The sequence below is a fragment of the Ranitomeya variabilis genome, chromosome 6 (genome assembly GCF_051348905.1).
Source record: "Ranitomeya variabilis isolate aRanVar5 chromosome 6, aRanVar5.hap1, whole genome shotgun sequence".
NCBI classification, from domain to species: Eukaryota; Metazoa; Chordata; class Amphibia; order Anura; family Dendrobatidae; genus Ranitomeya; species Ranitomeya variabilis.
The window spans coordinates 241916313-241938612 of NC_135237.1; the positions used below are offsets into that span (position 1 = coordinate 241916313).

A 22300-nucleotide genomic window follows, 5' to 3' on the forward strand; every position below is an offset into this window, starting at 1 on the left:
GTACAATTTGTCCTGAGTACGCCGATACCCCATATGTGGGGTGGAACAACTGTTTTAGCTCACGACAGGGCTCGGAAGGGAAGGAGCGCCATTTGACTTTTTCAATGAAAAATTGGCTCCAATCTTTAGCGGACACCATGTCGCGTTTGGAGAGCCCCTGTGTGCCTAAACATTGGAGCTCCCCCACAAGTGACCCCATTTTAGAAACTAGACCCCCCAAGGAACTTATCTAGAAGCATAGTGAGCACTTTAAACCCCCAGGTGCTTCACAAATTGATCTGTAAAAATGAAAAAGTACTTTTTTTTTTTCACAAAAAAATTATTTTAGCCTCAATTTTTTCATTTTCACATGGGCAACAGGATAAAATGGATCCTAAAATTTGTTGAACAATTTCTCCTGAGTACACAGATACCTCACATGTGGGGGTAAACCACTATTTGGGCACATGGTAAGGCTCGGAAGGGAAGGAGCGCCATTTGACTTTTTGAATGTGTGAAGGAACAAATTATGAAAGGTTCTCCATTTTGTGCTTTTCGACTCCATTTTCTTGTTGTTAAAGATAAATTCTGTTAATTAGGTAAAAGGTTATAGCTGCCATGAAGTAACTTTATCTTGTTGTTCACAAGCCTGGTATGCAACTAGGCTATGGTTCATAATTGGTATAAAGACCTTGAGTCTTCGGACTCGAGCCAGGGAAGTGACTCGGGGGTGTATCGCTAGATAAGACTTTGAGGCACCTGTGAGTATATGTTTTTCTCTGTTTTTTCTGTATACTCATGGGTTAAGTTTTTCCTGCATTCTTATAGGTTAAGAACTGTGAGCGTGTTCTTATGCTGATTGGTTGAAGTATAATTTCTATGACTATGAAAACTCATACACAATAAACGGGGGCCAGAGATCTGCTCGATCCCCCATACAGAGAAACATGTCTCCGTCTGGTCATTTTCAGTTGCCGGCAACGCCCTGTAGAATAATTTGGAAATCACTGAGTAAACCGTGAAGGATCAATTTAGATCCTCCCTCAACAAATGAAAAATTATCTCCATCGCTAGCGGACACCATGTCACGTTTGGAGAGCCCCTGTGTGCCTAAACATTGGAGCTCCCCCACAAGTGACCCCATTTTGGAAACTAGACCCCCCAAGGAACTTATCTAGAAGCATAGTGAGCACTTTAAACCCTCAGGTGCTTCACAAATTGATCCGTAAAAATTAAAAAGTACTTTTTTTTCACACAAAATTTCTTTTAGCCTCAATTTTTTCATTTTCACATGGGCAACAGGACAAAATGGATCCTAAAATTTGTTGGACAATTTCTCCTGAGTACGCCGATACCTCATATGTGGGGGTAAACCACTGTTTGGGTGCACGGCAAGGCTCGGAAGGGGAGGCGCGCCATTTGACTTTTTGAATGGAAAATTAGCTCCAATTGTTAGCGGACACCATGTCGCGTTTGGAGAGCCCCTGTGTGCCTAAACATTGGAGCTCCCCCACAAGTGACCCCATTTTGGAAACTAGACCTCCCAAGGAACTAAGCTAGATGTGTGGTGAGCACTTTGAACCCCCAAGTGCTTCACAGAAGTTTATAACGCAGAGCCATGAAAATAAAAAATAAATTTTTCTTTTCTCAAAAATGATTTTTTAGCCCACAATTTTTTATTTTCCCAAGGGTAACAGGAGAAATTTGACCCCAAAAGTTGTTGTCCAGTTTCTCCTGAGTACGCTGATACCCCATATGTGGGGGTAAACCACTGTTTTGGCACACGTCGGGGTTCGGAAGGGAAGTAGTGACGTTTTGAAATGCAGACTTTGATGGAATGCTCTGCGGGCGTCAGGTTGCATTTACAGAGCCCCTGATGTGCCTAAACAGTAGGAACTCCCCACAAGTGACCCCATTTTGGAAACTAGACCCCAAAGGGAACTTATCTAGATGTGTGGTGAGCACTTTGAACCCCCAAGTGCTTCACAGAAGTTTATAATGCAGAGCCGTGAAAATAATAAATGTGTTTCCTTTCCTCAAAAATATTTTTTTAGCCCAGAATTTTTTAATTTTCCCAAGAGTAACAGGAGAAATTTGACCCCAAAAGTTGTTGACCAGTTTCTCCTGAGTATGCTGATACCCCATATGTGGGGGTAAACCACTGTTTGGGCACATGCCGGGGCTCGGAAGGGAAGTAATGACGTTTTGGAATGCAGACTTTGATGGAATGGTCTGCGGGCATCATGTTACGTTTGCAGAGCCCCTGATGTGCCTAAACAGTAGAAACCCCCCACAAGTGACCCCATTTTGGAAACTAGACCCCCCAAGGAACTTATCTAGATGTGTGGTGAGCACTTTGAACCCCCAAGTGCTTCACAGAAGTTTACAACGCAGAGGCGTGAAAATAAAAAAATCATTTTTCTTTCCTCAAAAATTATGTTTTAGCAAGTACGGTAATTTTTTATTTTTGCAAGGGTAACAGGGGAAATTGGACCCCAATATTTGTTGCCCAGTTTGTTGTGAGTACGCTGATACCCCATATGTGGGGGTAAACCACTGTTTGGGCGCACGTCAGGGCTCCGAAGGGAAGTAGTGACATTTGAAATGCAGACTTTGATGGAATGGTCTGCGGGCGTCACGTTGCATTTGCAGAGCCCCTGATGTGCCTAAACAGTAGAAACACCCCACAAGTGACCCCATTTTGGAAACTAGACCCCCCAAGGAACTTATCTAGATGTGTGGTGAGCACTTTCAACCCCCAAGTGCTTCACACAAGTTTATAACGCAGAGCCGTGAAAATAAAAAATAATTGTTCTTTCCTCAAAAATTATGTTTTAGCAAGTAATTTTTTATTTCTGCAAGGGTAACAGGGGAAATTGGACCCCAACAGTTGTTGCCCAGTTTGTCTTGAATACGCTGGTACCCCATATGTGGGGGTAAACCACTGTTTGGGCGCACGTCGGGGCTTGGAAGCGAGGGAGCACCATTTGACTTTTTGAACGCAAGATTGGCTGGAATCAATGGTGGTGCCATGTTGCGTTTGGAGACCCCTGATGTGCCCAAACAGTGGAAACCTCTCAATTCTAACTTCAACACTAACCCCAACACACCCCTAACCCTAATCCCAACTGTAGCCATAACCCTAATCACAACCCTAACCCCAACACACCCCTAACCACAACCCTAACCCAAACACACCCGTACCCCTAATCCCAACCCTAACCCTAATCCTAACCCTAATCCCAACCCTAACCCTAATCCCAACCCTAACCACAACTGTAACCCCAACACACCCCTAACCCTATCCGTAACCCTAACCACAAGCCTAATCTTAACCCTATTTCCAACCCTAGCCCTAATTCCAACCCTAACCCTAAGGCTATGTGCCCACGTTGCGGATTCGTGTGAGATTTTTCCGCACGATTTTTGAAAAATCTGCAGGTAAAAGGCACTGCGTTTTACCTGCGGATTTACAGCGGATTTACAGTGTTTTTTTGTGTGGATTTCACCTGCAGATTCCTATTGAGGAACAGGTGTAAAACGCTGCGGAATCCGCACAAAGAATTGACATGCTGCGGAAAATACAACGCAGCGTTTCCGCACGGAATTTTCCGCACCATGGGCACAGCGGATTTGGTTTTCCATAGGTGTACATGGTACTGTAAACCTGATGGAAAACTGCTACGAATTCGCAGCTGCCAATCCGCTGCGGATCCGCGGCCAATCCGCTGCGGATCCGCAGCCAAATCCGCACTGTGTGCTGTGTGCACATGCCCTAACCCTAACCCTACCCCTAACCCTAACCCTACCCCTAGCTCTAACCCTAGTTCTAACCCTAACCCTATTGGAAAAAGAAAAAAAATATTTTCTTTTTTTTTATTATTGTCCCTACCTATTGGGGTGATAAAGGGGGGGGGTCATTTACTATTTTTTTTATTTTGATCACTGTGATAAGTACATTTTGATCACTGTGATAAAACCTATCACAGTGATCAAAATGTACAAGGAACGAATCTGCCGGCCGATTCGGCGGGCGCACTGCACATGCGCCCGCCATTTTGGAAGATGGCGGCGCCCATGGAGAAGGATGGACACCGGGAGCCTCGGTAAGTAAAAGGGGGTGGAGATCGGGGCACGGGGGGGGGAGCGCCGGAGCACTGGAGGTGTTATAGGAGCACGGGGGGAGCGGACAGGAGGACGGGGGAGCGGAGCACAAGACGGAGGGGAGTGGACCACAGATCGGTGGCTTGGGGGGGGTGTACATAAGTGTCTCCAGCCATGGCCGATGATATTGCAGCATCGGCCATGGCTGGATTGTAATATTTCACCAGTTTTTTAGGTGAAATATTACAAATTGCTCTGATTGGCAGTTTCACTTTCAACAGCCAATCAGAGCGATCGTAGCTGAGGTACCACTCCCCCTGTCCCTGCAGATCGCGTGAAATTGGAGTTAACCCTTTCACCCGATCTGCAGGGACGCGATCATTCCATGACGCCACATAGGCGTCATGGGTCGGATTGGCACAGGTTTTCATGACGCCTACGTGGCGTCATGGGTCGGGAAGGGGTTAAACTGGCAAAAAAGTGCAATGTCACCATTTTTTTTTTAATTACTCACTACGTTCACTATACGGTAAAACTGACCTGGCAATATGATTCTCCAGGTCGCTACGTTTACCAAACATGTATAGTTTGTTTTTTATATTTAATTAACTGGTGAAAAATCAGAAATTTGTAAAAATAAACTTTGCTTTTGTTGCCATTTTCCGAGACCCGTAACACTTGACATTTAGGGATATAGTGCTGAGTGATGGCTTATTTTTTGCATCCTGAGCGGATTTTTACTGGTAACATTTTGGGGTAGACAATTTTTTTGATCGCTTCTTATTGCATTTTGAAGTAATTTTGTGGAGGCCAAAACACTATGATTGTAGAGTTTTCGTTTCTTTTGAGAAAATTAATTTACTTTATATTTTGACAGATCGGAATGCAGTGATCCCAAATATAAGTATTTTTTACTTTTGCTTTATTTTTCATGGGGCAAAAGGGGGGTGATTTGAACGTTTGTTGGGTTTTGTGTTTTTTTTTTTACTTTTTACTGTATTTAATAGTCCCTTTAGGTGACGAAGCTGCAATCATCCAATCGCTTGTGCTATACATAGCAGTGCATGAGCACTACTATGTATATTTAAAATCAAGATCTCCTATGGACTGGCTTTCACAGAATAGTCAAGATAAGCATGGGGGTCTTCAGCAGACCGCTGCCTGTCATTGCTGATAGTGGCATTTCACATGCGCCTCCAGGGACATGTCATTCTACGTCGTGCCCATAGTCAAACCCACGACGTGGTCAGCTCATGTGTACTGCCATTGTCAGAGATTGACAGCAGCATATAACTGAGACCCATGATGGCTGATTCAATCAGCCATGTGATCTGCCGGGAAAGATGCGGGCTCTACGTGAAAGCTGGAATCATAGGCAGAAACGCAAGATAAGTCATATGTCATATGTTGTGAAGGGATTAACGGATGCCATTCGTGGCTCTGCTTTTCATAGCATGGCTAGTCAGGGAATTCTCCCATTGATGCAAGCTGAATCCCATCGATTCTCCTATTCTCCATAAATAAAATACATCATTTTGTATGTCCTATGTAGGGAAGGGATTACAAAGAATAAGACCTTGACTTACCCTTCCATACAAAGTGTGTAACAATGAATGCCCAGTTCTGTCTGCTACACAGCAGCAGCGATGAGCCTGCCCTCCTTTACCATACTTCAGGCTTTGCCCTCCAAAAGCACGCTGGTAGATCTTCCCTTGTTCTGTTCTGCTGAAAGGCATTCCATAGTTTTCAAGCTACCAAGAAGGGGACAGACATTTTTTTTTATTAATTATATACCTTATTTTTAAACAGATAAAGTTTATTAAGAGATTACAGGATGAAGTACACATCATATTACATAGACAATCCTATGCAGTGTATCCCTATGATAGAACTGTATACAATGATGATACTAAAAGCATATCCACTAATCATATGCACTACACAGACATTTTCTACAATGAGTGCAGAGACGGAACCCAACAATAACTGCTTTTACTGTGTGTCTGTCTGAATCCACCAAAATTTACAACCAGGATTTATGGGCATGGGTAGTGTGCTTATCATTAATGGTGGACTAAATACAGCTCATTGGTATCTTGCTAGTAGGGATATACTTTTCCATCGTTTGCCTATCCATCTTGCACTACTCCTATTTCCTGTTTGGGTGCACACAGAACAAAGTCACTTCAAATATCTTTACAGCAAAGTTGCAGATGTCCACAATATATTTTGACACAACGTAGTTTTCAAATTAACTGGATCTGTCATTTTCTGCTGTGGGAAAATGTGCTGCTTATCTGATGTAAGTGAACATACCCTTTTCTCCACATCTTCAGGAAAAGACATCCTTTCATATGCAATTCCACTTCCAGTCTATTATTAATATTTATTATTATTATTATTATTATTTATTTATTGTTATAGCGCCATTTATTCCATGGCGCTTTACAAGTGAGGAGGGGTATACATAATAAAAACAAGTACAATAATCTTGAACAATACAAGTCATAACTGGTACAGTAGGAGAGAGGACCCTGCCCGCGAAGGCTCACAATCTACAAGGGATGGGGTCTATCATATAAGGTCATTTTGTCGTGTATAATCAAATAAAAGAAGTGGACGAGAATTCTGTGGACAAGTAGTTACCTCAATAACGGAAGCTGGTGCTTGTTCTGTCATGTAATGTATGGCATCTTGATCACCCAACCAATCAGAGCCTTTTACTGTGTCATAAAAGTGCCACCTCCAATCATCATCTTCCATGTTGCCCAAAGCTGCATTTATACCACCCTAAATAAAACAATAAATTATAATGATCGTAACAAAAAACACTAATAAATCTGCGTATTACGGATCCCAGTCCTTAATTTACAATCAATAAAATATACAAATAAATGTTAGTCAGTGTTTAACTAAAAATATAGCATAGACAGTAAGGAGATAGATGTAGAATATATAGGATAGCATGTAGCACGGTAACTCGGTGGTTAGCACTGTTTTACAGCGCTGGGGTCCCGTGTTCAAAGGACACCACCTGCAAGCAGTTTGCAGGTTCTATCCATGATTACGTGGGTTTCCTTCCATCTTCCAAAGACAGGTAATTTAGATTGTTAACCATAATGGGAACAATGATGATAATGTCTGTAAAGTGCTATGGTACACACATGGTCAAAATTGTTGGTGCCCCTTGTTTAATGACAGAAAAACCCACAATGGTCACAGAAATAACTTGAATCTGACAAAAGTAAAAATAAAAAAAAATCTATGAAAATGAACAAATGAAAGTCAGACATTGCTTTTCAACCATGCTTCCACAGAATTAAAAAAATAAAACTCATGAAATAGGCCTGGACAGAAATGATGGTACCCTTAACTTAATATTTTGTTAAACAACCTTTAAGGCAATCACTGCAATCAAACGATTCCTGTAACTATCAATAAGACTTCTGCACCTCTCGACAGTTATTTTGGTCCACTCCTCAAGAGCAAACTGCTCCATTTGTCTTATGTTTGAAGGTTGCCTTTTCCAGATGGCATGTTTCAGCTCATTCCAAAGATGCTCAATAGGATTTAGGTCAGGGCTCATAGAAGGCCACTTCAGAATAGTCCAATGTTTTCCTCTTGGCCATTCTTGGGTGTTTTTAGCTGTGTGTTTTGGGTCATTATCCTGTTACAAGACCCATGACCTGCAACTGAGACCAAGCTTTCGGACACTGGGCAGCACATTACTCTCTAGAATCCCTTGATAGTCTTGAAATTTCATTGTACCCTGCACAGATTCTAGACACCCTGTGCCAGATGCAGCAAAGCAGCCCCAGAACATAACAGAGCCTCCTCCATGTTTTCACAGTAGGGACAATGTTCTTTACTTGATATGCTTCATTTTTCCGTCTGTGAACATAGAGCTGATGAGCCTTGCCAAAAAATTCCATTTTGTCTCATCTGTCCATAGGACATTCTCCCAGAAGCTTTGTGGCTTGCCAACATGTAGTTTGGCAAGTTCCAGTCTGGCTTTTTTATGATTATTTTTCAACAATGGTGTCCTCCTTGGTCATCTCCCATGAAGTCCTCTTTGGCTCATACAATGAAGGATGGGGCGATCCGACACTGATGTTACTTGGGCTTGAAGCTCACCTTTAATCTGTTTAGAAATTTGTCTGGGCTCTTTTGTCACCATTCGTATTATTCGTCTCTTTGATTTGTCATCCTGCGGCCTGGTCCAGGGAGATTGGCTACAGTCCGATGGATCTTGAATTTCTGAATAATATATGCAACTGTAGTCACAGGAGCATCAAGCTGCTTGGAGATGGTCTTATAACTTTTACCTTTAACATGTTTGTCTATAATTTTCTTTCTAATCACTCTTTCCTTCGCTTCCTCTGGTCCATGTTGAGTGTGATACACACCATGTCACCAAACAGCACAGTGAGTATCTACAGCCCTATATAGAGGCCCACTCACTGATTCCAAGATTGTAGACACCTGTGATGCTAGTTAGTGGAGACAACTTGATTTAACATGTCCCATTTGTCACACTATTTTCAGGGGTACCATAATTTCTGTCCAGGCCTATTTCATGAGTTTTATTTTTTTTGTTAATTATGTGGAAGCATGGTTGAAAAGCAATATCTGACTTTAATTTGTTCATTTTCATAGATTTTTTAACTAACGTATACACTCGAGTATAAGCTGAGATTTTCAGCCCATTTTTTTTTAGGCTGATAGTGCCCCTCTTGGCTTATACTTGAGTCACTGTCTCAGGGGGTCGGCGGGGGAGGGGGTGCGGCAGCTGTACATCATACTCACCTGCTCCCGGCGCGTCTCTGCTTGTACCTGCTTCTCCGGCGCCCGCAGCTCTTCCGGTGTTCAGCGGTCACGTGGTACCGCTCATTAAAGTAATGGATATGGACGCGACTCCACTCCCATAGGGATGGAGTGCATATTCATTACTTTAATGTGCGGTACCAGTGACCATTGAGCACAGGAACAAGCTGCCGGTCCGGGACGACAGAAAAGCAGGGACCACGCCGGGAGGGTGAGTATAACAGGGGAGGGTGAGCATTGCGATATTCACCTGTCCGCTTTCCACCACCGGGCTCAGTCTTCTGCATCCTCTGGCTGTGACGTTCAGGTCAGAGGGCGCGATGACGTAGTTAGTACACGCCGCCCTCTGCCTGAACAGTCAGAGAGCCAGAAAACGGAGCGGTGCACGGCGGTGGAAAGGGGACAGGTGAATATCGCAAGTACCGGTGTCCTGAGTGACGAGAGGCGAGTATGTCATTTTTTTCTTTTTCATCGCAGCAGCAACAGCATATGGGGCATAATCTATGGAGCATCTTATGGGGCCATCAACCTTTATGCAAAATTGTATGGGGCCATCAACCTTTATGCAGGATTGTATGGGGCATAATCTATGGAGCATCTTATGGGGCGGCCATCAACCTTTATGCAGGATTGTATGGGGCATAATCTATGGAACATCTTATGGGGCTATCAACCTTTGTGCAGCATTATATGGGGCATAATATTCTATAAAGAGTTTGTATGTTCTCTCAGTGTTTGCATGAGTTTCCTCCGGGTACTCCGGTTTCCTCCCACATTTCAAAGACATACTGATAGAGAATTTAGATTGTGAGCCCCAACGGGGACAGCGATGATAATGTGTGCAAATTGTAAAGCGCTGCAGAATATGTTAGCGCTATATAAAAATAAAGGTTATTATTATTATTATTATTATTATTATTAAGCATCTTAAGGGGCCATCATTAACCTTTTGTGCATCATTATATGGGACATATTTTAATATGGAGCATCTTATGGGACCCATCATGAACTTTATGAAGCATTATATGGGGCTCCTGATTCAATAGGGCTCCTGATTCAATATTCAAAAACACTTAACCTACTGATCTCTCAATCAGTTTTACTTTTATTGGTATCTATTTTGATTTTTTAAATTTACCAGTAGCTGCTGCATTTCCCACTGTAGGCTTATACTCGAGTCATTAAGTTTTCTCAGTTTTTTTGTGGCAAAATTAGGGGTCTCGGCTTATAGCGCCAAAACATTAAAAAAATGATATAAATGAGGTATCACTAATCATACTGACCAGAATAATAAAACTGGTTTATTAATTTTACCACACGCGGAACGGTATAAACGACCCACCCAACAGAAAATACCATTGTAACGCAAGGCATTACTGGGGACGGCAGCTGCCGGGAGCATCACGAGCATCGGTAACACTGCGCGGGATGCCGGAAGGTGAGAATATTGCCATCTTTTTTCTTTTTAACATGGGTTTTGTTGTGTATGCGTTTTCGCAGCAGAAAACCGCTGTGAATACGCATACACAACAGGTGCACATAGCCTCGATGGGTCCGTCAGAAAAGCAGGCCCAGTGCACCCGTTTTTTACAATCTGCACATGATCCGTCATTTCAACATTTTGACGGATTCTGTGCAGATTGTAAAAACAGAAGTGTGAAAGAGGCCTCAGTGGTCAGAAATGCTAAAATCCATGCGAAAATTATAAAAACTGCTGAAGTTACTATTTTCTGTCTTTTACAATATGGACACAAAAATAGAAACCAAATCAGAAGCCCGTACCTGTGCAGCCACTGTGTGGGATCTAGTAGGAAACAACTTTGTGACACATGCGGTATTGAAGCCTGCTTCAGATAAGCCAAACGCGGCTCGTAATCCTGCTCCACCAGCGCCCACCACCACCGCATCAAACTCATGGTCCACTACAGGGTACTGGGTGGAAACCTGGAAAACAAAATGGTCAAAGAAATTGTGGAGAATACAAACACCACCTTGACATACAAAAACCTCCATGGTAGCCCACACACATGCCAAGAGACATGCCCAGCACACACAGACACTTGCTGATGCACTTTTGGGGTCATCTTTTACTGCAGTCTAAATTTGATTTTATTTCCAAGTACTAAAAAAGTAAAACGCTGCAATACCCATGGACAGCTTGTGCAGAAAACGGGAACACTGCCAGTGCTGCCACTATGCAGATAAAACCTTATGGGGGACATCGTGCAGAGACCCCTTCCGTCCTTCCTTCCAGAAGCTAGAGTACATCACAAAGTGATGGAGTATCTGAGCAATATACAGCACCACCTTTAGGCTGCTTTCACACTAGCGTCGGTACGGGGCCATAGCGCTGCGTCGGCCCGACGCATACTGTGAAGAAAATGCCCGACGTTGGCAGCGGAAGCAGTCTTAAGACGCTTCCGCTGCTTCATTGTAAGGTCCGGGGAGGAGGGGGCGGAGTTTCGGCCACGCATGCGTGGTCGAAAATGGCAGTCCCGACGCACAAAAAACCGTTACATGTAACTTTTTTTGTGGCGGCAGTGCGCCAAAACACGACGCAACCGTCGCACGACGGTTGCGACGTGTGGCACTGGTTATGCACCAGTTCAGACTAGATTGCTGTTCAGTCAGTTTTCCTATATTTACTATGTACTATTTTTTCTGACTTGAACGCCTCGCCCTTCACCATGCTGTGATTTTAATTACATTCAAACACAGTTGGTTCCGACCTTCCTATAAATGCAGGCTTTACCATGTTATTAGCCATAGGTAAGTGTTCACACTAGGCAGAGAGGTCAGGTACCCATCCGATCTGAAATTACCTTGACGTTTGGTGGATGGGCTCACAATTTTTGGCCAAATCTTGTGCTAAGCATCTCATGTGTTTTTTCATAGATTTCACAAGCCATTATGCTATTCACATTTCACGTATCGCACATTTCCTTGCTTTAGTACAGTAAAATTGAGTGCAGCCATTGATCTATTTACTATATGTCTTTTTTTGGTTATGCACCAGTTCAGACTAGATTGCTGTTCAGTCAGTTTTCCTATATTTACTGCGTCGCAATGCGTCGGTAATGTTAGTCTATGGGGAAAAAACGCATCCTGCAGACAACTTTCCTCCACAACGACGCATTGCGACGTGCAGTGCACAACGCTAGTGTGAAAGTAGCCTTAGCAGTTTACGATTTTCTTATCATTCTGATCCGCAAAAGCGCTTGACACAACAATGTTGGTAATTTCATCACATAGAATTTACAGGAACATATTTAGTGGGAAACTTACGGAATCAGAGACTTTAGCAGATGCACTCTTCTTGCCATAAACAGTGAAGTGGAAAGTTCTAGTAAGTACAGGGGATACTGCTGCCCATTTCTAGAACACACAATAAGTGTTAATTATATAAAAATATTTACACAAAAAAAATTGTCTTAAAAAAAATAACATATTCAATTAAACTTATAAAAAAAACTCAACTGTACATCATTAAAATTTTATTTTGACGTTCCTTTGTGCAGGAGTGCACTGCTCCCCAGCCCCCCGGTTTTGTGCTTGGGACCAGTGGTTTAGTGGTGCCAGCACGCCTTGGGCTGCCAGCTTTGCCTCGGCAGCATGGGAGAAGCCCAGGGCATTAAAGATGGCCTGCTTGCCAGCTGTCTGACATCTGTGCGCCTCTACTAGAACATACAGCCTGGAAGCACATACTACATGTCTAGCAGACCAGACGCCTCCTGAGGTCACCACCACCAGTCACCTTGTCAACAAGCAGTAAACAGTACAATTAGATTTTTTTTTAATAAGTAGTTAACTGCAAAGTTGAATTGATTTTACAAGCACTCCAGATTTTACCCATTTTTAAAGAGACACTTATCATGAAACAACCCCTTTAATGTCTAATATATCCAAGCGCCCAGTCTGACTAGTGACTAACCCGTAATGACCTGACAAGTAGCCACACATACACCAGCTCTATCCTTTCATTGCTACAGTATAGAATAGAAGCAAACTCAGCCATACATTAGTCAGTATTCACACTGCACACAGTATAAAAAGCTTGTAGTACGCTTACTAATAACAGCAATACATTCTGCAGCACCTGAGATAAGGAAAGACAGCACGCACACACACAGAAAAAAAAACAGCTCCTTGCCCATGAGCACAAAGGCTATGAGACTATGGTACCTAGGGGAATCTGGAATGCAGTGAAAATATTAGTGACAAGATCAGGTTATGTACCTGCAATGGACTATGGCTGCAGGACAAGTCTAATGTTCAGGCCACCAAGTCCCGCAGAATGGCTGCAGCACAGGAGAATACCTGTAGGCTGGAACGGATATAATGCCAGAGTGACAGGTACAGGGACCAAATGGGTAAGTGAGAAGAGCGTCCACATGTATGGCAGTGCCTACTGTGCTTGGTAAAAGAGGGTGAGAGTACTACACCTTGTTCCACAAACAAATGGTAGCTTAAAGAGCAACCACAGCAGATATCAGGCTTCAATCACACGGCAGACGTAATTGGTAAAGTCCAACAGTACTTGGATATGTGCATGTTTTGGATTTGCAGACAGAAAATAAGGCATAGTGGCAGGAAAAAAGCTGCGGAAAATACGCACATTTTTTTGCTCCAAGGAAAAAAAATTAGCAGCACATGGGCGAGATCTCAGAAATCTCACTCACTTTACTAATGCTGTAACATGCTCAGTTACCTTTCCACAGCAAAAAGTCTGAAGACGCCTTTTGTAAGCCAAGACCTGCAGTGGGTCAATAATTTAGAGACGTTGAAGCATTTGCATCATACCACTTCCTTCTTCTTTTCCTGGATTTAGCTTACAAATATCAAGTGTGAACGTGGCCTTATTGTAACTCATAGAAAGAAAGATCAACCTTGCTGCTGGGTTAAAGCAGATTCATCACCATACAAACTGTACACATTATTAACCTGATGAGGCTCATGTATTTACTTTGAAAACAGATGTCTATATAATAAATAATACATATCCATAAAATACACAAAATAAGAGTATCTTTTGAGTCCAGGTCATTTTATGAGGCAAAAAAGTTTTCAAAATGGACAATAAAGCCCTTCTGACATGCATTTTCAAAGTATATACACCAGCCTCATCAAGTCTAAGATATTTTTAATAATAATAATAATAATAATAATGTATGCCATTTGTATTTGTAAAATCTGGTGACAGATCTGCTTTAATGATTGATTGCAGAAGAGCATGTCTTTTACGTGGAACACCATCTTCCATTCTACGGAGAAATGATTAGGGCTAGTGTTTTAGTAGGTTCGTGATGGAAGGATACAAGAAATGTTTTTTTAAGTTGAAGAATGCAGAATCAATTTGGACATACAACACATTTGTTTGTTCTACACAAAGAGCAGACAAGGGCCCGTACACAAAGAGCAGACAAGGGCCCGTACACAAAGAGCAGACAAGGGCCCGTACACAAAGAGCAGACAGGGGCCCGTACACAAAGAGCAGACAGGGGCCCGTACACAAAGAGCAGACAGGGGCCCGTACACAAAGAGCAGACAGGGGCCCGTACACAAAGAGCAGACAGGGGCCCGTACACAAAGAGCAGACAGGGGTCCGTACACAAAGAGCAGACAGGGGTCCGTACACAAAGAGCAGACAGGGGTCCGTACACAAAGAGCAGACAGGGGTCCATACACAAAGAGCAGACAAGGGTCCATACACAAAGAGCAGACAAGGGTCTGTTAGAAGGGCCAAAGTGTTCAATGAGGATGTATCTCCTTGGGTGTAATCAGCTTCAATACTCTACAGTAAACCAAGAAAACAGGAGGGGGCCAAACCCCAGAGAGGGGAAGGGGGTTAAACAAGACACTATGGTCACCAAAATGGGTGCCTTTTAGAGGACATGGTCATATACAGCTGATCCTCTGGACAGATTCAAGCTGCCCCAACTGCAAACAGCAACTCATCCAGCCGCCTCAGTAAAACCATATGATAACTGAAGACTTGTCATCTGGATGGCTCTCCACTGGTTGTACTACTGTAGATTCACAAGTCACTTAGCACATTCTATTTTGGGTAAGCTCACACTAGGCTTTTTTTCAGCAGTTTTTTTCTGCAGCAAAACCTGATCTTTTGGCAGAAAAGCATGTTTCCCTTGGTTTTAATTGCTTTATTTGTGGCGGTTTTGGCATGCTAGATTTGTCTCTTGTGCATGCTGATAAAGTTTTGTGTTGAAAAAAAAAAGTCCTATTCCATAGAATCAGGATTTCAAACAAAAAAAAAGCAGCAACCTGTGCTTATGGTGCATTTTTCAGCATTTTTGTCACCATCCATTCAAGTCAATGGGTGAAAAACGCTGAAAAAACGCTGAATGAAGTGACATGCTGCAGCACCCCAGGTAGCCGGTTGCTGCAGTAATGTTGCCTTCCCTTCGGGGAGAGTGATGTCATGCTTGGAGGCAAGGGGGATTCCTTCTATCAGGTAAGGCACTTACATTCAACACTTCTAAATCTAGGCCAGGAGGGGGTGCTCAGGACCTGGATTCAGGGGCTTCCTTGGACTTTATGTTTCCTGGTCTGGAGGAGGAGTCAGCCAGTTGTAGAGGAGTGAGGAGAGGAGAAGGACGTCTGGAGCAGACGTAGGGGCCGAGCAGCCAAGAGGGAGCTGCTACCCCTGGAAAGAACGAGAATTATAAGGAGAGTTGAATAGTGAAGGAGCTTAGAGGGAAGAAGCAAAGTGGAGGAAAGGGCTCAGGAGGGGAACAGCGGAAGGATACCCTCAGAGCCAGAGCGCAGAAGCCGGGTACCGGGAGCCGGAGGTAATGTTATTCTCCAGGGATCGGGACAGGACCGGAGGGCACAGTGCTATATGTCAATTGCCTGTAACAAGTCTGAGGTGAAGCAGTGACCTTAAGAGCCGGGTCATCTAAGAGATCCTATAAAAAGGCTCAAACTGCCTATCGTAAACATCTGAGAATGGGGACCCTGTCAGCAAGCTTTAAACCACAGGGACCTCGCCATCTGGCACAAGTAGGAAAGGCTTATGGACCTCACCTGAAGTGGGATCCGTTATTGCCTCCAAGCCGGATGGACTACAGCTACCCTACACCTGGTACCCTGGACTGAGGACTGCTACCATCAGTAAACCAGGTAAAACACTTCAAACTCTGTGTCCTCCACTTATTCGTCGGCATACACCATCTTTGCCACACACTTTGGGAGCCCTGGGGACCCCGCTTCACCTGTGGGAACCGTTACCATCTTGCTGCAACATCACCCCAGAGGACCCCATAAGCAGCGTCGGTCCCAACTGACCAAACACCACAGGTTGCGTCACGAACATAGATATTACAATTCCCCTTTAAAGACCTTTCAATTTATTTGGGGGCCCAGGGCCAAGGACCGGGTTGCAACCACTTTAACATCCCCTTTAAGACCGGACCCGGTACCGAGTATTCCGCTGCCCTGGTGTGGGCACTCCAATGCTCTATGTTCAAAAAACCATGCAAAGCACAAAATACTGATGACAAAAAAACAATGTGTGTGCATGAGATTTCTGAAATCTCATTGACTTTGCTGGTACTGTAAAAAGCAGCTGAAAATTAGCATAAAAAAAGCAGCAAACAGCCTAGTGTGAACTTAGCCTTAAGGTACCTTCACACTAAGCGACTTTGCAGCGAGAACGACGACGATCCGTGACGTTGCAGCGTCCTGGATAGCGATCTCGTTGTGTTTGACACGCAGCAGCGATCTGGATCCCGCTGTGATATCGCTGGTCGGAGCTAGAAGTCCAGAACTTTATTTCGTCGCTGATCACCCGCTGGATAGGTGTGTGTGACACCGATCCAGCGATGTGTTCACTTGTAACCAGGGTAAATATCGGGTTACTAAGCGCAGGGCCGCGCTTAGTAACCCGATATTTACCCTGGTTACCATTGTAAAAGTAAAAAAAAAAAAACACTACATACTCACCTTCTGATGTCTGTCACGTCCCCCGCCGGCGGCTTCCCTGCACTGAATGTGTCAGCGCCGGCCGGCCGTAAAGCAGAGCACAGCGGTGACGTCACCGCTGCTGCCGGCGCTGACACATTCAGTCAGTGCAGGAAGCTCTCGGCAGCAGCGCGTAACCCTGTGGACGCCGGGGGACGTGACAGACATCAGAAGGTGAGTATGTAGTGTTTTTTTTTTTACTTTTACAATGGTAACCAGGGTAAATATCGGGTTACTATGCGCGGCCCTGCACTTAGTAACCCGATGTTTACCCTAGTTACCCGGGTGCTGCAGGGGGACTTCGGCATCGTTGAAGACAGTCTCAACGATGTCGAAGTCGTTCCCCTGATCGTTGGTCGCTGGAGAGAGCTGTGTGTGACAGCTCCCCAGCGACCACACAACGACTTACCAACGATCGCATCACTGATCGTGATCGTTGGTAAGTCGTTTAGTGTAACGGTACCCTTAGGCATAGGATTTAGGGTGTAATGGCAGTCTTAGGATCGATTGTGTATTTTACAAATTAGGCCAACAATCATCTAGAGCAGACCTGAACAAAGTGTGGTCTGAGGGCCACATGTGGTCCCTTAATGGTTCTGTTGCAGATCATGGACCGGGAAAACTAAAGGACTGGATACAGTGGCATCATAAACCAAGCGTCTGTCCCTGCCGGACGCCTCACTTTCTGGGGATACAGACATTGGTAAAACTATGATGGAAGAGCGAGCAGTCAGCAAACCCCATACATAATGGGGCCTATGCTTCTGTGAGACTTCAGCATGCATGGGGACTTCACTACATCGCGCAAGCTGTGCCTTATCACACAGCGCAGACCGGAGCAGCCAGAACGGTCTTAGATCAGTGGCTTTATTTATGTTTTAATTGACAGTATATAGGACTGCACAAGGGGGCTGTGTTGGGGAGTTATACTGTGTATGGGGACTGTAGGGTCATCATATTGTGCTAGGAGCTGTTAAGATAGGGGTCGGCACTCGCTCTCCTGGGACTCATGAGGTTGTTATATCACGCGAGCCCTGCGCCCAATCACCACCGGCTTCACTGTCTCCACCTTTGGACGTATGTTATTAACAGGTAGTGAATGGCAAAATTGGATAAAAGGCTCATTCCACGCTCGCATAGGTGTGCCAATGACGTGATCGCAGGGCACTGATGGGTTCTCATGACAACCGAGGGTGTGTTGAAGACCCCAGAGCCTGTCATTAAAGGTAAGGTACCGCGTTTGTAGATCATTAATAAATCACTGTAATGTAGCATAACATGCTGCTATAACCAAGTTTTAAATGCATGTGAAACAGATTTCGTCTGTTATGTGTGTTTAAAGAAGGAACTGGGGGCTGACATCTTGGTTTTGCAGCAGCAGGGCACTAACAGTGTCATTTTACAGCACCCCATGGACATAGGAGATAATAGACCGGCGCTGACCCTATCTTTAACATTGGAGAGGTGTTAGCAGTGAGCTGGGCACGCCTCTGTGGGCTGCACAACTCACTGCTGTAGGTGTGACTAGCAGCCATTTTATTATAGCCCAGTGCTCTCTGCCCAGCTCCACTTACTCTCTATCACAGGAGCTCCATTCACTCCATTAAGCTGCATTCACAGCTTGCAGAGAGGAGTTGACACCTGACACCTCTCTCAGCCATACAACGTATCTCCCCCCTCCCTCCACAATGCCCGGCCATTCACTGCAGACCTGGAGCTCCTTCTTATTACTGAGGGATGAGTCACAGACAGCTCTGCACAGACAATGCTGCTCCATACTGATGCAGTAACTGCTGGTGATAGCAGATCACAGGTCAGTCACACACAAAATGGCTCTGCCCTGTGATGCTGCTCTTCATTCTGCCCCAGGGATACTAGACCACCCAAAAGGAGAGGGAAATGGTGATGTCAGCAGTTACTGCCCCGATTTTCCAGCTAACAGTAAAGCTGGTAAGTCTCACTATAGCTGCTTGAGGTCTAAAACGGAAAATGCTCCCCCTAGTGGTCAATATATATTTGTAAGAAAATATATAATATTTTTCATATAGAAATGTTTGCAAACAGTGCAAACATTGCATTAATACATTTTATTTACTATTTTAAGCTTAATTTCACAAAAAAACAAACTACAAGAAAACTGGTGGCACCTTCCCTTTAAGATACTTCTGTGAATGTCGGCATTCATACGAGATCGTCATTACAGTTACATGTATGTTAAGCACAGGCAATCGGACGATTGCAACTTCAAGTCACCTAAGGAGACTATTAAATAAAGGAAAAAGTGGGGAAAATAGTTTTTAAAAATCTAAAAAAAAAATGAAAAACACAAAAAGTTTGCATTGTACTTCTTTTCCCCACTGAAAACAAAACAATAAAAAAATACACATATTTGGTATCGCTGAGTCCAGAAATGTGTATTCAATCAAAAGCTAAATTAAATGAATCCAATTGGTAATCCGAAAAATGCAATAAAATGCAATATGAGGTGATCAAAACATTGCATGAACCCCCAAACTGGTATCAATAAAAACACCAGCTTAGGGCTGAAAAAATAAGTCCTCACCCAGACCCCGAAAAACAAAAATGTTAAAGGTCTCAGAAACTAGGGACAAAGCAAAAACCATTTTTTATACAAATGTAGTTTGTACATGTTTAGTATCTGCGTACTCGGAAATCAGATTACCAGGTCAGTTTAACCATATGGTGAACATGGTAAATAAACCCCCCATATGGAAAGTCAATTAGGCTACTTTCACACTTGCGTTTGTAGCCGCTGCGGAGGGCTGTGGACTTCCTCCGTGAAGCCCCGCCCCCCGCCGCTAGCTCCGCCTATTTCTGCATGCGGCCTGTGTACGTATATTTAACATTAGGTACGCAGGTCGTGCGGCTGTATGCAGATGCTGCCGCATGGTTCGTTTTGATGATGTGGAAAAAAAAAAATTGCTACGAGCTGCGTCCTACGCTGGTCTCCGCATCGTCAAAACGACGCATGCGGCAACATCTGCATACAGCCGCACGACCTGCGTACCTAATGTTAAATATAGGTATACAGGCCGCATGCCGGCCGCATGCAGAAATAGGCGGAGCTAGCGGCGGGGGGCGGGGCTTCACGGAGGAAGTCCACAGCCCTCCGCAGCGGCTACAAACACAAGTGTGAAAGCGGCCTTATACCAATCAAACGTCCAACTAGTCCAGTAAAAAAAAGCCCTCATACGGCTATATTGAGAGAAAGGACATTACATCCGAAACGTCGCTACGCCGTTCAGGCAATAGAGTCCACTATTTTTTTCAGTTTTTTTGTGCTGCTTTCCTTTTTTTGATTATATCATTGGAGACCATTGGATTGCTGGTTGGGAGAGCTTTGCATGATATTTGAGGTATTTTTTGGATGCTGTTCCAATTTTTTCTATATTGAGAGAAATATAGAAAAGGTATGGCTCTTGGAAAAAGCAAAACCGAAAAAAATGGAAAATGGCCCTGGGTGAAAGGGTTAAAGGCAAACAAGTGTCCTTGCCACATGGAATCCCCTCACTTCCGGAATGTAACTACTTACACACAGAATACATCACTTATGTTCCACTAAATCAAAGGGCACTTCACATCATGTGCAACAAATAGATCTCACAAACTGTATGTGAGAACAAGAAGAGATCCCAAAGTCCATTAAAAAACCATATGTATTAATAAACAGTTAAAATACATAAATATAAAACAAAGCAAAAAGTACTGTAGGGGACACCATGAAAAACAAAAAAACATACGCTACAACAATTCAGGCATATGGTATCTATAAACACACAGAGTGGTACATAAAATGCAATTAAATGTGGGATGCCTAATTCCCCTGATGAAATAACTGTTAATCTTGCCTAAAATAGACCTAAATATACCACCTACATGTAAAGAATGTGAGAACTCGCTCAAAAAAATGCAATGGATGGAGAATGTCAATTAACAATACTAGCAAGGTAGTTTGGTTACTACCACACAGAGCTCAATAGCTTAAGGGTTAAACAATCCCCCTTAATAATTTCTCCAAATATTCTGAACTATCATCTGTGACAATCCCTCCATTGCTGCGATCCTATTCAGCCACACCCCGGAAGCAGGAGGCGAAACGCGCCACGGAGTGAGGGGACACCACGGACCCCAACACTCGCACCAGGTATATATCCCTCCCCATGGGGAATGATATGGGTGAGGCTGAATAGGATGGCACAGGAGCCAGTGCGAGGAATCCCTGCTGCGCTTCTGAATGGCACAGGAGCCAGTACAATTCTCCCGCCCTTCCTGCCAGCAGAGGCAAGCTGAGGGGATTTATTATCTCTGGCATCCTTAAGGTACCGTCACACTAAGCGACGCTGCAGCGATATAGACAACGATCCGATCGCTGCAGCGTCGCTGTTTAGGTCGCTGTAGAGATGTCAAACACAGCAGCTCCAGAACGATGCAGGAGCGATCCTGTGACGTAACGGTGACTCACTTATCGTTCTCTCAGGTCGTTAGCTCCATGTTTAACATTGCTGGCATTGTTGCTTTTGCTGTCAAACACGACGATACATGCCGATCTGACGACCAAATAAAGTTCTGGACTTCTAGCTCCAACCAGCGATATCACAGCGGGATCCAGATCGCTGCTGCGTGTCAAACACAACGAGATCGCTAACCAGGACGCTGCAACGTCACGGATCGTTGTCGTTCTCGTTGCAAAGTCGCTTAGTGTGAAGGTACCTTTACACAGAAGCATCTCGTCTGGTCACCTGCTGGGACTTGGACAGTCTGAAGAAGTGACGGCCAGTAACATACACTGTGCCCAGGGCACTTGCTTGTCTCCGAGACTGCAGGATCGGGGTGGTAGGGCTGCCTTCCTCGCAGGCCAAATGGTATCTGCTCACGGGCCAGACTAACACATGTGCTCTAAAGTATGAATTGCGCCTATTTTTCTAATGGTAATATGATTTTTGCTTTTGTGTGGGAAAAATGCATTACTCTAGTACTGTCTGTATCAAAGTTTTCAGTCACACAGACTCTTTGCAATTAATTTTGAAGACGAGGAGGCTCTCACCTCACAGGAGGGTTGGGTAGTATACACCTCACAAAAGGGGCATGCAGGTGACAGGAGGGCCAGGGAGCATGCACGTGACAAGAGTGTTGAGGGTCATACAAGTGACAGGAGTACAGTTCAATGAGAGTCTTGGCCATAACATGAGTGCACAGGGTTTCCTTATCAGGGTCATTCCATGGTAACTTACGTTACATTCACAAGCCAAAAACTGGCTACAGACTGTTCTTTGAAGGCAGGCACAAAATGGAGAGAATGTATACTGTACATTAAACTATTCTCAATAGATTTCAACACAGTTTGATTTTTCAACAATAAAATTAAATACAGTGTTATTACTTGGTAACTTACGTT

At 44.0% G+C, this 22300-nt stretch overlaps 1 protein-coding gene across 2 annotated transcripts in view; it reads right to left on the reverse strand.

The window, feature by feature from the left end:
- SDHA (succinate dehydrogenase complex flavoprotein subunit A) overlaps positions 1 to 22300 on the reverse strand; it is a 207780-nt gene that overhangs the window by 179910 nt on the left and 5570 nt on the right. For both annotated transcript variants that reach the window (XM_077269529.1, XM_077269531.1), the window contains exons 2-5: positions 12193 to 12282; positions 10690 to 10851; positions 6730 to 6873; positions 5670 to 5834 (exon numbers count right to left, since the gene is read on the reverse strand). In XM_077269529.1, coding sequence (XP_077125644.1) covers positions 5670 to 5834; positions 6730 to 6873; positions 10690 to 10851; positions 12193 to 12282 — 561 coding nt within the window. The remainder of the gene's footprint in view (positions 1 to 5669; positions 5835 to 6729; positions 6874 to 10689; positions 10852 to 12192; positions 12283 to 22300) is intronic.